The 16,226-nt window shown below is 43.9% G+C and overlaps 1 protein-coding gene across 7 annotated transcripts in view; it reads left to right on the top strand.

Moving 5' to 3' along the window:
- Positions 1-16,226, top strand: part of PAK6 (p21 (RAC1) activated kinase 6) — a 399,127-nt gene that overhangs the window by 244,009 nt on the left and 138,892 nt on the right. For all 7 annotated transcript variants that reach the window (XM_086937373.1, XM_086937372.1, XM_086937376.1 and 4 more), the window contains one exon: positions 4,140-4,352. In XM_086937373.1, the coding sequence (XP_086793499.1) occupies positions 4,149-4,352 (204 nt within the window). In that variant the 5' untranslated portion in view covers positions 4,140-4,148. The remainder of the gene's footprint in view (positions 1-4,139; positions 4,353-16,226) is intronic.

Genomic DNA, 16,226 nt, shown 5'->3' with positions numbered 1-16,226 from the left:
TCTTGACGGTCACATCTTCGATGTCACTTATTCGTCCTTCTGCGGCTTCTATTCTTGTGTTGGTACTGTGGAGGTCTGCTCTTATCGCTGCTAGTTCCAGCTGCATATTGTCTATTGTGAGCTTAGTTTCTTTTGCTACTGCGTTGCCTTCGTTGACCCTTTTTAGGATAGTCTCTAGGGTGGTTGTGTCGCTTTCCTGCTTCATTGGCGACTCGGGGGTCTCCTTTCTGGGCTTTTTCTGGTCGTTGGCAGTTTTCCCCTCATGTCCCGCCATTGTTTTGATGCCTCTTCTTGATTGGAAACTGCCTAGTCTGCCCTCTTTCTGGATTGATGCTAGGGCTTTGGCTGGTTCATCTCTTTGTACCGGGGTTGTATTGTGTGTTCGGTACCTGCTAGGTTCCCTGATGTTCCTGCTTCTTGTTTTTGATTTTGCCCCTGCCAGCACGTGCGGTATTGCGTTCACTGCCGCACTCTGGGGGTATTCGAACCGGTTGAGCCCCTTCAGCGTTGTGCCTCCTTTTCTCCCAAATCACTGTGCTTGTGCCTTAGCGCGTTGTCCCTAGTGTTGTGCTGGGTCTCTGAAAGCGGCACAGGCCGACTTGCTTCTTTTGGGTTAGTTCACGCGCGATCGTGCCCCCTCGTTGCGCTATCTTCGCGTCGCCGCGCCCGCTGCCTTGGTTTGTGTTCCGCCGTTGGCCCTGGGAGTGGTGGAGCTCAGGGGAGATCGTCTATTTCTGCTTTCCGCTGTGTGGGGGTTGCACTTCCTTCTTTGCGCTCCCCTGCCTCGCCCCTATGCGCTCGCTGGTCTTTTGGCTGGGCTATTGCGCTGTGAGCTCCTCCAAGTCTTTGTTTCCATTTCCTTTACTTTGTTTATCTCTGCGGGCACTTCCGGTAATGGCGACGCCCTTGCGCTCGATGTTGGTTTCAGTTTCGCTTCTGCCGCTGTCGGGAGGATTGTTATGGCGTGCACGACCTTCGGTAGGTGTAGTGGCTAAATTGTTCCTTGGTTGTTCGTAGGGAGCCCCCCGCTGCTGCTTGTGCTTCATCTCCCCTTCCTCTCGCCTCCTTCCCCCTCGCTTCCCTATGCCGATCAATGGCGTCGTCTGGAGTGCTCTGTTATGCCGGTGCAGGGCAGTGGGACAGCAAGAAGCTCTGTTGGTCAGTGCTGTGCGGGAGGGGGGGGTCGCTGTTGCCCGGGGCTCACCTCTTTCCCTCGCCGCCGCTTGAGGCACTTGGTCTATGCCTCCCGGCGCAGGCAATTGGTCGCCATCTTGCCTCGCGGTCTTCTTCTCGTGTCTGGAGGGCAAACAGGTTGATATTTCTGATCTCAGCCCTTTTCCTGGCAGTCTGCTTAGTTCTTCCCGTTGCGTGGATGTTCCGATGCCTGATTTTAATTCCCGATGCCAAATCGGTCCGGTTTGGCTGGCATTAACTCGCCGTTGTTTGCGGAGCTGACGGACTCAGACGCCCGTCCACATTGCCGTCCAAGCCACGCCCCAGACGGCTCAACTTCTTGTGGGCATTCTGGAAGCTTCCCTTGGGATAAATGTCACCATTGCTCACCGTTGGCTTTGTGGTTTTTATCGCACAGTTCCAGGCTTTCTGTTCGCTGGCTTTATTTGTTTTAGGCTGACCAGCATGTCTTCGTCCCTCCCGATGAACAAAGTTTATCATCGCTCCTTGTATTCTTCCACGAGTCCTGCTTTCTGTAAATTTTGTTCTTATCTTGTCACAATTGTTGTATGTTCAAAGACAGAGTCCAAACGTCAGGCTTTCGGACCTTGCAAGGGGGCTTGGTGTTTACTTTTCTTTCTCCGACTTCAAAGTTAGGATATTCATGTGACAATCTTGCAGCGTACTAGGAAAGAAACTTTTTTTCTACACACAATGAAATTAAATGTCTGTACATTAACTGTGCAAAATTCCGAATTAGGAAAGCACAAATAAAGCATTTTTTGTTAATTCAGAAGTGTGCTGAAAGCAAGAATTTTAATATGCGCATAACAAATCAGTACACAAGGGGTTGCCATTCCCACACATTATCGTTAGTGCCCTGTATGGTTTTATCAGTTAAACTGTTTGTGCAAATGTAATGATGATTTCAATTGAAACTTTGTTGTCTGTAATGGCAGTGGGCTAACACACCATGCATACTGCACTCAACGCCACTTAACTCTTTGAGACTATACTCCACTGTACAACACTCCACTCCACCATACACAACTCCACTCTAGGCCACTATACGCCACTCCACGAAACTAGTGTACAACATGGCTAAAAACACATTGTCAGAGCCAATAGCTCTAGCATAGGCCAGACCTGTTGGCTTTGCCAGTGCTTGTGTTCATCTGGGATTGTGAATTAACTAGTAGATATAGAGATTGCTGGTCTGGGATACAATATAAAGTCATGTGTGGGTTATTGCTTGTGTGAACCTTGTCCCTTCAGGATGGTGCTCTGAGATAACCCCCTCCACCAGCTCTGGTGACAGAGGTATTATCAGATGTCCAAGTGCCACAAACAGTAGTTGGGTAATAGGGGGCGCTTGTAGAACAGATTAGCCTACTGGATTGTTTGTGTTTTGTTCTTTTACCTCAAAACATTACATTTTAAATAACTTCTCAGCCCAGCAGGTGCCACAACTGAAACCATTAAATGAATCTCTTTAAACGTGAATTGCATGGCGAATTAATACATTTAAAAATGGGCATCATTTGCACAAAAAAAGACCAGAACTATGAAAAAGGTTTTTAGAAAGTAATTTAGATATTTGTTTTGTAAACCATTTTTATTTGATCAGAAAACACAGTCAATACTTAATGTTGACACTTTGCATCATTTAGAAAAGGGGGTGGTGATGAACAGAGTGTCTGAGTTAAACAGACCACTCTTACCCAGTCCAAAGATCAGGGCTTGATCCATCACCGTTATTTATCTCACTGCCCCATCCCAGCTCAGAACCTGGCTATATGCAAATCAGTCTGTCCCTGGCCCAGTGCATCATGGGAACAGGGCAGACTAAACTACCAAGCCAATTCTTCACCAGAAAGGAGACAAGCTACCGGGGACCGGTTTCTGGCATTTCAGCCTTCTTCGGCCCGGCTTGCTTGAATCCTGATGGAGCAGTGAGAAAGGGACTCATGTCTGAGTATACCCTGCCACACCTATAGTGGCCAAAAACGATTTAGAAAAGGGGGTGGTGATGAACAGAGTGTCTGAGTTAAACAGACCACTCTTACCCAGTCCAAAGATCAGGGCTTGATCCATCACACTTTGCATCACGCATAATACCACAACAATATAACTTGCAGCTACCCCAGAAACACCCTTCCAACCCGCAGTCCACTCTCAGTAATATAGATATTTACAGTAAAAATAAAAGTAGCAGGATACAGTTCCAGTGAGTTCCTGTTCAATTAGTCCTTTGGACATTAGGAAGATGCTTGTAGTATTTGTTGTGGCTGAGTCTAGGATGCGGCCTAGAACTACCTTTAATGGTCGCAAGTTTCTGATCTTAAGACTCGTTGCTGCAGAAGGGAACTATGACGTGGCCTCTGTTTATGGTAAGGCGAAAATCCAAAAGAACGCCGGTCATGCATCATTGCAATCGTGTACACTATATTTGCATCTGTTTAATTCTCAGACTAAACTTGACTGACACCTAATTTGTATTGGGATTCCGTGTACCTATGTTGCATTGAACAAGAAAAAACTACGTATTAACAGACATTAGACAGATTTATTCAAAGTACAACATTCGTTTTTATTTCTTTTCTAAACTATAGACGCAGAAGAATTATTTATTGATCGGTGTTGAAGAAAGTTTAAAACTGGCCTCGGTTATATTGGAGGCAGGGATTTTTTAGTGAAAGTTGAAAAAGCTAATCTTGTTGTTGTCCCACAGTTGTAAGAGCCATACACAACACCACGTTTTATGCATCCAATAATTCGCAAGTAGCATATTGTATCAGGAATTCTTGGCTCCATCTTGCTGTTGATATTCCCTCTCAGACACAGACTGCTGTTGTATTTTCTGGACTCTGTTTCTGCAGCCGATGGAAGGCTGTATTTGCAATTTTTTGTTCTTCTCCAGACATAAGCAAATATATTAATTTGTGCCTGTCTCTTCTTCCCTTCAGCCCGGCGCCATGTTTCGCAAGAAAAAGAAGAAACGTCCGGAGATTTCTGCCCCTCTCAATTTCCAGCACCGGGTACACACGTCGTTTGACCAGAAAGAGGGTAAATTTTTGGGGCTGCCCCCACAATGGCAGAGTGTTTTGGACACCCTGAAACGACCGAAGCCAGTGGTGGACCCTTCGAGGATCACTCCTGTGCAGCTCCAGCCTATGAAGGTAATTAGACTCGCACACTGTTGACGTTTACAATTAAGTGCCGGTGCTGAGCACCGGAAACCACCTGACCAAATCAAGCACTGGTTTTGTGCAAGGAATACCACACCACACAACACATCACAATATTGTGTTATCTGCATGGGATCCACAAGTAATGCCAGAACTTAGTTGGTCACAAAATCTTCTTGTATCTGAAATATCTTTGGTAAATTAACCATTGAAAGGACAAATCAAAGTTATGATAATGGAATTGTCCCATGTCATTATGTTGTTACCAGTACCAAGGACCGGGGAGCTTTATTCTGCTGTCCACACTTTTAAACAATTTGTAACTTTTGTTCAACGTTTAGCGTTTGAAAGTTTTTGGTGGGTTTTTTTTCTCCAATTTTTCTGAAATAGTATCTCTTCATTGCTTTATTATTGTTGCAATGAACCAGGAAGTTTAATCTTCTGTACTATTCATGTTGTATTGTTTGTAAACCTGTCTTCCTCCCTATCTTTTTGCTTTCTATTACCAATATGTGATACATTTTTCTGTACTTGGTCTTTGCTTTTGTGTAGTGTTTTTGATTCTCATGTGCTGTCGCTTTTTCTTTCTGTATGCGTTGTATTTGTAAATGTCTTCCATTTGTACTGAATTTTTATTCTCCAGTCTTTAGGGCATGGATTTAAAAATAGCCATTGTGGAAGCATGATGGCAGGGCGCTGCGCTCTCCCACATTCGCGATTTAACCTGTCTGTATTTTTGTGGCTTAGAAAAAGGACTTTTGGCGTCTTTTTATTGACACAGTAGGTGGAGAAAAAGAATTTGCGGAAAAGCCAGCTTTTACGTGCACCAGATATGTTGGGTCACTTGGGTTGAAGACTTGTGAGAAATTGGGACTGAGCTCAGTGCCCTCGTGCCACAGTTGTGCCACTCCTGCGTGACTCTGGCGCCTACACTGGAGTGACTCTGGCGCCTACACTGGAGGATATGGGTCCAAACCACCCATGTCCAAACCACCCATGTCCTCCAGTGCACGCGCCTTATTGCCTGATGATGCAGACAATGCAGCAAGACCCCATTAGTTGCAAAACAGACACTGCCAGGGCTGGACTGGGACAGCAAAAGCTGCCCTGGCACAAATGCTCAAACTAGCCACGCCCCATTCGCCTCCTTGTGCTATCTCACTCTTTCCATCCTTTCTCTCTCCTCTTTCTTTTCTCCCTCCCTGATTGCTTTCTCTTTCACTTTCCCAGACAGCCCAGACCTGGAATCTGTGATAAAGTGTGAGCCCCTTACACGGGAGGCGTGGGAAGTCCTTGCATTGCATAAAGCATCTCAATGCCTCCCTCTCCAGTTCTACGCTCACCAGTAATTGTTTAGATCAAAGATCGCTTGAACAACTGTAATATTACAATTCAGAATTAAATATTTTTAGAGACGACTGCATGAACGCTGCCCTTTAATCATCAAACATGGGTTCCCTTTGATAACAGTGAGTAATGCATATTTATTATCAGAAAAATCAATTTAATATGCACAGCTATTCAGCATGATGAGAGCATGTAGAGGGAAATGGCAATTCTTGCACTCTTCTAGTAAAATCCAAGTGAGGGCTCAGCCTAAGATGGAGAGCTGCAGACCCAGATTGGCTGTACTGATACATATGGTTAAAGGTGCAGGTTAATAAGTGGGATGTTTGATTAAAGAGACCTGTACAAGTTTGTTTCCCTCGAATGTAATATTGCAATAATTTCCCAAAGGTAGAGATGCTGTGCTAGGCGTCTAGTCGCCTGGCCTGTGCTTCACAGCATCTACAGGGGAAAGTAGAGCAGTCTTTTTCCATTTTATTTTTGATTACTGCTGTTAGTGAGATGGCACTTGTCAGTGGTATTTCACACTCTGCATCAAGGAGTTGCTGTTGCATGAGTACGTGCCGGCACGTGCATAGCTCAACACATAAATTCCTTTCCATTCAAGATGGCAGACAGCAGGGCCTGCTCTAGAGTGGTGCGACCGGTGCAGACGCACCTGGCACTGACCTTCGGGGGGACGCTGTGTTTGGAAATAACTTATAGGTTTAAAAGCACCTGTGTGTCCAACAGTTTACCGGCAGCGATAAAAAATGTCACGTTAATGTCGGTGATTACTGTTCCTGCTGAAAAGAGATGGAGTTTTGTCTAGTGGTTGTTTTGACTCATCATAAAGTACTGCAGAAGGTTAATATGCCTTCTGCAAAGAACATGTACCATACAGATCATAGAACTGTATTAAATGTGGAAAGCTCAGTGGGTTATTGCTTTTGTCAAAGATCCTTTTGTTACTTGCAGTTCATAAGGTACAATCCTAATATAGCACAATGACCTAAGATCTATAATCAAAGAGCTGCATATAAACTGCATAGTATACGTTAGAACTTATGTTTTTCCCCCAAGTCCTTAATTATCTTAATGTTGTTTAAAGGATTAGTTTGGGTAGAAATACACTGTTATTGGGAAAGCCAACCCCAACCACTGTGGTACATTTTAAATCTAGAGTTTGTACTTTTCCAGATCAAATGGTCTTATACAATTTGTCCTACTGGTATAGATGACGAGATTCCTACACCTTTTAATCCTCATTATTTTATGTAACATTTCATATAGACTGATTTACACATGTATAATTCATTGTCTCTCTATTATGCGTGTGTTTGTGTGATGTAAAGTACTTTGACACCCTACACTGGTATGAGTAGTGCTAAAAAAGCAACATAAATGCATCTGAGAGCAGGGCTATGGAGAGATCAGGGGCACTGTTGGAGGGTGGTAGCGAGGGAATCTGCAAAAAAAGTAGGTCATGTTGTGCATGCAAAAAAAAAAAAGATTGTCGCACCGGGTGCCCCAAGCACTTAAGCCTGCCCTGGTAGACACCACTTATTATGGCTGATTTCATTCAGTTTTAGTACGATGTATTGACACCTAATTGCTTTCTGGGCTTACTGCTACCTGCTACTTGTGAGGAGCCAGACTTGTGCTGTGTGTTTCCCTGTTCCCGGCATCTCCGTGCAACTGTTCGCGACACCCGCTTCGCGGGTGCCGCTCACCGCCTTCTTGCCCTGTCCTCCCTGGTGTGAGCGGCTCCACAGTCCGTGGAGAGCAAAGCGCTCCCAGGTTGAGGCTTAAATCATCAGCAGACTGTGCGTGGAGCCTACCGGGGGACTGCGAGGTCCAGCAGCCTCAGCTGCACACAGCTGCTGCCTCTTCCCCCGGCGGCCACGCCCCCAGCCTCCGCTTTAAACATCGCCTGGGCTTCTGGTTTACTGGCGCTTTCTGGGCTTACTGCTACCTGCTACTTGTGAGGAGCCAGACTTGTGCTGTGTGTTTCCCTGTTCCCGGCATCTCTGTGCAACTGTTCGCGACACCCGCTTCGCGGGTGCCGCTCACCGCCTTCTTGCCCTGTCCTCCCTGGTGTGAGCGGCTCCACAGTCCGTGGAGAGCAAAGCGCTCCCAGGTTGAGGCTTAAATCATCAGCAGACTGTGCGTGGAGCCTACCGGGGGACTGCGAGGTCCAGCAGCCTCAGCTGCACACAGCTGCTGCCTCTTCCCCCGGCGGCCACGCCCCTAGCCTCCTCCTTCTTTGCTGGCCTCAGTGCAACCGCGACGCGGGACGCGCGCGGGGCGATTACCGGGGCGAAGACCGGGCAAAGAGCGGGCCGTTTAAGGCCGTTCAAGGACGGCAGAGGACGGCCCTGGCCCAGAACTCTTGTGTCTTCGCCTTTGATATCTTTAACGTCCAAGATGTCGACCATACGCAACAGAACTCGAAGTTGCGCGAAAAAAGCTACAGCGGTAACTAAGGTGACTGGTCCCATCGATCTGTTTATTTCACGCGTTCATGAGACTATTGACCAAAGCATTGTTTTGTTGGAAAAAAGAGTCTCTATGGACCTCGCAAACGCTAGACGCTCATCTTTGGGCCCTTTGGCAAAGGTTAAATCCCCTGCTGTACAGACTTTGAATAATTGCTCCTTACCTATAACCATGCCTACTAACAGTGTTCCGACTGTACCGAATACTGTTGATTTATCGGTTGCCCCATCAGACTCGGATCCGTCTTTTGAAGACCTGGAGGTCACACCAGATCTAGTAACCTGTCAGTCATCTGACAAAGGGGAGCCGAGTCTGAGTGGGTCTAACGATGCGGAAACAGCCTCTGATCCTATTGTTCCCCGGAGAAGGGCTCCTATCCTCCCCAAGGTTACATCGAAGGGCAAAAATAAAGTAAAAGCACCAGTTAGGAATCACAATTTGATTTCCCCCACTCCACAAATGTCATCAGGTATTCCGTGCTGGGTGCAAAATATGGTTATAGATTTAAAACTAGATCTTGAAGCCACTTTAGCAGCACAAATCAAGCCTTTGATTTCTAAAGTGGATAGGCTTACTTCCTTAATACACTCTAAATGGCCACAAAAAAAGCAGGGACAAGGGCCTGTTCAGATACAAGGGACCACAGAAACAGCCCCTGAATGCCTATCGAGTATCCAGTCCCCTAAAGACGTATTAAATAAGGTTCAAGGTATTGCAGTCCCTGGGAACCCAGTTATATCCCTTGCGTCGCAAACAGGGAACAACCCCGTTCAACCAGTAACTGTACTGATTTCAACGGAGAATGCTCCTGTTCAGGCGAATCAACACCCTGTTGTTGCTAATATTGCCACTTCCACCATTCAAGCCAAAGAAGCCAAAGAAGTAGCAGGGAAATCCAATCCAATCCCTGCACCTCTTCCTATAAACAAACCAGAAGGGCCTAAGACAAAGCAGGCACGTTTTAGGTCCATTAATTTGCCACCAGAGGTTTCCCCTTTTGTTGTTGTGTTGACAGCAGTTCCACCATTGAAGGAGGGAGTTAAAGAAACGTTTACCGAGCTTAGAAATAAATGTGCTCAATGGCTCCATTTACACAAACCCCTACCTAACAACATGAACGGTGAAATTCTTACCGTGCGTAGAGGGGATTGGGTGGGCAGAAGCAAGAAAACTATAATAGGGGACGTAATAACTGTTAATTTTAGGGATGTAGGGGCAGCAAGCTACGTATGTAATGCACCCAATAGTGGTCCTGCGACCCAAATTAACCCACTTCCTTTATCTTATTTTTTATCAAAGCCCGCACGACCTAACCTTCCCTGTTCCACTTTTCAAAGCAACAGTGGACCGGGTTATTTTCCACAGCAAGCCGCCAAACCTTGGCTGCAACCACCTTTTCCGCCTCCTTTTTTCCCACAGTATGTTAATCTACAGCAGCAGCTTTCAAATGCTTCACCTTTTCCTATGCACCAAGTTAAAGCCCACTGGCAACACCCTTTTCATTTTCCGCCACCTGTACCTCAGTCTGCTTATCAATGGCAGCAATCCTTTCAGCCACCACAATTAGGCAAACATTTGTGGCAACAAACGTGGCAGGACCCGCCCCACTCTCAAGACCTCATGTCTTCACATTTCGCCCACCCAAATAGATATGCCGTGCTAGATGAGGTAGACTGACTCAGCCCTCCAGAAGCACTGGATCTAAACATTCCTAAGCCCTTTCTTGATATGGAGTGTTCTTCTTCCTCTGCCACGCCCTTAGCCGTACCTCATGAAACCACTATATTGTCATCACTAATACCTCCCCGGTACATAGGTAATCGGGGTAGCGCTGATAATTGTTTAACTACTGCTAGCCCCAGCCTAAGTCCAGTTACCATCTTTCGGGAAGAGGGTTGTGCCATATTACCACCAGCAAATCAGCCTGAGTTATCTGTTGTTGGTAATCTTGGTAAACCGGCAGGAATTTCTCTTATTTCCTGGAACATCGCTGGTCTTACCAGCAAACTAGGTACACCCTTTTGGACTAGCTTTTTGGGTGAGGGATTTGCCTTAATTTTACTCCAGGAAACTTGGTGTCCAGACCCCATTAATATCGAAGGGTATGCATCTTTTTGTCTTAGTGCAACCAAATCCAGCTCGGGTAGGGCTAAGGGGGGCCTTTTATTGCTAGTGTCAACCAAGCTGCGTGACTGTACGGTCAAATATAGTACGACCGTGGGGACACACAGTCAAGTTATCAGGGTGGAGTGTAGGAAGAATATTGACTTAGTCATTGTTAATTTCTATAACAATATTTTTGATGCTACTAGGGGGGATATTTTACTGCCCCTAGAAAGGGAAATCATTAAGGCCCTTGATATGTCGAAAAGAAAGGCTGAGGTGGTTTGGGCAGGTGATTTTAACTTGCAGCCCTGCCATCTGTCTAATGGGAACATCTGTGGCTACGATGCAGCATTGAATAGCCATTGGGGAGTCCGGGGGGGGAGGGAGGATTCACCCCACTTCCAACACTGCAGTTATGGCTCCACTCTAAATAATATGCTAGTCACGCTAGATATGACCCTGTTAAACTGCAATGTTAACAACCGGGCAGATATATGCCCCACATTTACAGGCAGAGATGCAGGTTCATTTATAGATCATATTTTGTTGTCTAGCAGTGGAGACTACATGGATTTGTATGTGAATGAAGAAAGTCTCAGTGACCATAATAGCCTACGTGTTACCCTCTTGGGGCATGGTACTTCATTGGTCCCAGGTGGTAAATGCACAACCGATATAGTGCCCACTAGACCAAAGGGCTTAAGGGTCAAATGGACTGGTTTAAATTCTAAAGTCAAGCAGAAGGAGGTCGTCACTCAATGCAAGAATCAAATTAGTTATTGCTTGGATGATGACAGTGATTTTGGCTGCTTAATAGATCATTTTGTATCTATGAATAGCATTATCGACGGTATCTTTACTAAGACCCCGTCAGCCAAGGGTGGTCCAAAGCAGGGGTGGTTTGATAAGACATGTATAGTCGCTCTCCGCGACCTAAAGAACGCGTTAGGCACTAAACCACGTGTTAAGACGGATATACAACATCTCAGGGCCAGTTATAAAACAGCCATTAACAAAAGAAAAGGGGTATTACAGTCTGAGGCGTGGGATAAGCTGAGGGAGGCTGCTGAGACCAAAAATAGTAAACTTTATTGGGAAACAATTAATAGCCCGTTTCTCAATAAAGAAAATGTTCCAGAACTGACCTCATATGTGGCATGTAGCGACTGGGTTAATCATTTTTCCAAAATATTTAATCCAGAAAGGTCAACTTCTGAGACATCACCACTAGATATAAACCAATGGTTGCCCCTTCCGTTGGCTATAACACTAGAAGAATGCCAGGAAGCAATCTCATTAAGTAAAGGAGGCAAGGCCCCTGGCCCAGATGGGGTTCCGCTGGACCTATACAAAGACGAAACAGTGTTATGGGCCCCCATTTTGACGAGGGTTTTTAATTGTGCGGCTGAAAGTGAATTTCCTTCTACTTGGGGTCAATCGATTATCATTCCTCTTCATAAGAAAGGTGACAAGTCAGAGGCCTCTAATTATCGTCCAATTTCATTATTGGACGCCTCTGTAAAGGTGATGAGTAGGATTTTGCTGAAGAGGCTAGAAGACTGGGCAACTGATTTTAACATCTTAACTAGAGTCCAATATGGCTTTCGCAAAGGCCTGGGTACACTGGACCAATGCGTAAATCTGGACCTTTTAATTAGTAAATATACTGTGGCTAAAAGTGGCAACCTCTTTTTATGTTTTGCTGATTTGAGCAGCGCTTTCGATTTGGTTAACCACAATATTCTCTGGGTGGTTCTGCTTGATGCAGGGGCACCAAGGGAAATAGTGTATTTTTTAGCTAGACTGTACGAGAAACTTTCATGTAAAGTCCGCTATGGCACCCTTGGTGAATGTACCCCGTTTTTTAGAGTGTCTCGGGGCATACGTCAGGGTTGTGTTTTAGCCCCGCTCTTATTTTCCCTTTTTATTAATGGTGTTGACCGATGCCTGACCGACATCCCAGCCGATGCCCCCCTGATTGGTGGTAAACCTGTTCCGCTGTTACTTTATGCGGACGACGCTGTTCTTTTATCTCGAACACAGTTGGGCCTACAACGCCTAATTGATAATTTTATGCAGTTCATTCAAGCTAGGAGGCTTCGTGTGAATAAAACTAAGACATATGTAATGTCATGTGGTCAGGCAGCCAAGCAGGTAAAGCATACTTTTTTCCTAGATAAGGATAAGCTGACCTCTGTTAAGTCCTTCTGTTATCTGGGAATAACATATAATAACAGTGGATCTTGGAATGCGGAATTTGATACCGTAAAAATAAAAATGCTACGGTCCTCCAGTAGCATATTTCGTTTTGCCTCTAAACTCGGCTCACGAAGTATCTTAGATATGGTGAACATATACAATGTATGTTGTGTTTCCTCTGCTCTGTATGGGGCAGGGGTGTGGGGCCACTGTGAGGGTATTTCCCTGCAGAAGGAGGAAAACAAGTTCTTAAGGAGGTTGTTATGTGTTCCCCCTTCTGCCTCCATCCAGTTGATCCACGAAGAAGTTGGGATCGAGTACATTTCTGACTTAGCAGCAGTTCGGCCACTCTTATTGTGGCGTTCTATTTGGGCTAAGTCAGAGACTCGATTCACTCAGGATATTATCCTTGATTGTTTAGGTTTGGATCACTCCTCACGTATATTATGGCTAAGATACATTCATCGCTGGTATCTACTTCTTTTTAACATTGATGTGTTCCGTGAGCCTGAAAAGGTTGTCTCTATTTCAAAAAAAGAAATTAAGATAACGTTCCTCAATTTTCGTAAGGCTGAGCGAGACAAAGCCGTTGGCAATTTGGTTACTACGAAATTCTATAAAGATTTAAATCTAGCTCCTGGTCTACAATCCTATCTTGTTTTTGTGACTCGCCCTTCTCACCAGTATGTTTTAACACGTGTCAGATTGGGCATTGTACACCACTTGGTTGCCTTTCCAAACACTAAAACTAGTTCAAACATACCCTGTCCGTGCGATAGCACTTCTAAGCAGAGTAGTTGCCATTTTCTACTTTTTTGCAAATTTTACCAGTTTTTTAGGTTAAAATACCTTAAACCAATCTTTATTAAATATAACATTTGTACCACACAAACAGCATTGATATTTTTATCTTCATTAGTGAACGAGGAGACTTGTTTCTTCTTGGCTACTTTTATTTTAAAATGTACAGCTGCCAGGAAAAGCATCGTGTTATAATGTGATCACTTACCTGTCTGTACTTATGCTATACAGCTGCCAGGATCTGTTTATGATGATATCATTGTTAACACACCTGTCTGTATATATATGCTTTCTTTTTTAAATTCTATATATCAATTCCTGTAATTAAGGTATTATCAAATATGTAGGGGTCCACAGTATTGAACGATTACTTAACAATTTTAATGTACAGTTCCCAGGAAAAGCCTAGTGAGTAACTCCTACTGGTCCCTAGCTAGTCCATGTAAGAATGTTTCATATTTTATAACAATATGTCGACCTATAGAGGCATGATTACTTTCTATTGGCTGCACTTTAGCCTTAGTCTTTCTAGGAATGCTTATATGATGATTTTTAATATTTCAATTATGTATTTTGCTTGTATGATTTGTATGTACAAATCGAATAAAAGCTTTTGAACTGAACTGACACCTAATTGTTCATGGAAAAGCAATTCAGGAAATCAAACAGTAATGAAAGACATTGCCAACCCAAGTGACGAATAACTCTCCCAAAGTCATTTACCTCCATTTCTATCTCAGCATTAAATAAATGGAAAGCATCATTTTTGAAAAAACAGAGGAGAGTAAAAATTGTTATAGAATATATCTAAAATAAAGAAAGGGGTGCTTTCATTGCACAAAAATGCAGTATTTCAAAATGCAGTATTTCACAGGCCGGGGATGGTATTTCACAAGTAACTGTGAAATACAGAGTTCACTGGGTGGGCGTTCTAGATTCAGTTACATTTCTTTCCCTTGTATAACAGTGAGTCTCCATGGATGGCAGTGCATTTAGATAATTACAACCTACAGCCTATCTATAAAGGTTTACAGTTTTCCTTTGTTTAATTAGAAAACTTCTCGTGAAAGTTGAGCAAAACCTGAACATTTTAATTGCATTTTAGATCCATTCTTAAATTAACATTGAAGGAGCACCTTCAAAAGTCCCCTGAATTCTACAGACTTTTCAACAAAGCACAGCCTTTTTTTTACTAAACTCTTCTATTAATTGCATAACTACTTTTTTCTTTTTACTACAGACAGTATGGTCCAGTATTTCCCTTACTGTTTTCAATAAAGATTTCTCTGTTTAGGAAAAAAACATTTCATGATAATTGCAACAAAATAAACCTTTCATAAAAAAAATACATAACGGGTAATATGTAATATATTCCTGTGCTGCCTTCTTCAGTTTCTGGTGGCATTTACAGACCATTTGGCCTCTGACTTTTTGATTTTGATGTTACTATAGCACCTCCGTGGTTCTGCAGTGCCATATGATATACATCCTCTAAAAAATACACTTAACTGCAGTTATGGTTGCAAAATAAAACTGGATAAATCCCTGACATCCCCCAGGGATATCACTGTCATTGTCCCGACTTGTATCACTTCCAAAATTAAATTGCTATTGTCCCTTTTTCATATATTTTATTACAGAAACTGAACACTCTATGTCAAATTGGTATTCTGTACCTATATTGTGCCCCACGACATCCTAAAGCTCACCTATTCAAAGTTATCAAATGCTGCGTGGTTTGTATTTGTAGACTTGCCTAAATTCCCATTTACCAATTATTTGCACATTGTTATTGTAACGCCCACTGGGGTGACCGTATAGCCAGTCACGGGTGACCCCTGCACTGAAACGTTAAAATAAATATAAATGGAGAATACAACGTCTCGTAATGAAGACTGTCACACCCACGGAGAGGCAGTTAGGAGATATATATATATATATATACTGTTTTTATTATTATTATTATCCTAATGTATGGCCATCCCCATACCGATGTTTTGTGGGAAATGGGTGCATATTTCTAATTTTGAATGAGCTTTAGGGCCGAATCTAAGCATTTGCTGTATTATCAAACATAGTGTCACGGGGCACAATTAGCTGGAGACACAAAACCAGAGTGGTGTGCACAGTGTGAATGAAATCTATGGTTTAAAAAACATGTTGTGATGTTAAATAGAAAACCATGGACCGCAGGAACCATGCTGCGATTCAAAAAAAATAAAAAATTCATGCAAAGCTTGCTGGGTTGAGTCCACAGGAGCCCTTGGAGGTTCAGAGCAAAGCACCCTGCATGCTGTGGCGACTTGTACAAGTATGTCTGGGAAACCATATTGTAAACAATGTGAGATTTGCGTGATTTGGCCAGGGGAACTGAAATCAAATTGGTGCCCCTTCTTGCCTAGAACAAGGTGAAAGGGTCCGAAGGCGTCAGGCACCAGCATACAGGACACGCCTGATGCAATTTCCCCTAAGAATCTACTGTAGATTGCCGTTGGTGTGGTAAAGGGTGATGAAATAGTGTTAATTTGTAAAATAATAAAGAAAAAATGACAACCTCCCTATATTTATCTTAGCAGCACCCATTGGCTCTGCAAAATCCTGGCATTGGAGACTGCAATGTCTGCCTAGTTATGTGTCCTTGTTCCACCACCGACACTCCCTGTCTCTTTAAGTTTTTTTTGTAATCCGTATGTTCTCCTTTTGTCAATGACTTCTGTCTTCCTCCTCCGCCCCTTCTCCATTTTCTCCCTTTCTAAGTGGGTGCTGGTGCCCGCGCCCATCACCTACAACCACCAGCACAAATTAGGTACTGTGTGGATACAAATGGCAAGATGATATTACATAGAGTACAGGTTCAGCCCCCAAATCTCACCCAATCTTTAGAAATAACTTTGTGATTAGGGCTCTCGGGTTCATGCTATTTATTTTTTAGCA

The sequence above is a fragment of the Lissotriton vulgaris genome, chromosome 9 (assembly GCF_964263255.1).
Source record: "Lissotriton vulgaris chromosome 9, aLisVul1.2, whole genome shotgun sequence".
Taxonomy (NCBI): Eukaryota; Metazoa; Chordata; class Amphibia; order Caudata; family Salamandridae; genus Lissotriton; species Lissotriton vulgaris.
Note: the sequence above shows the minus strand (reverse complement) of the source record. Positions and strands in the feature narration are given on the sequence as shown.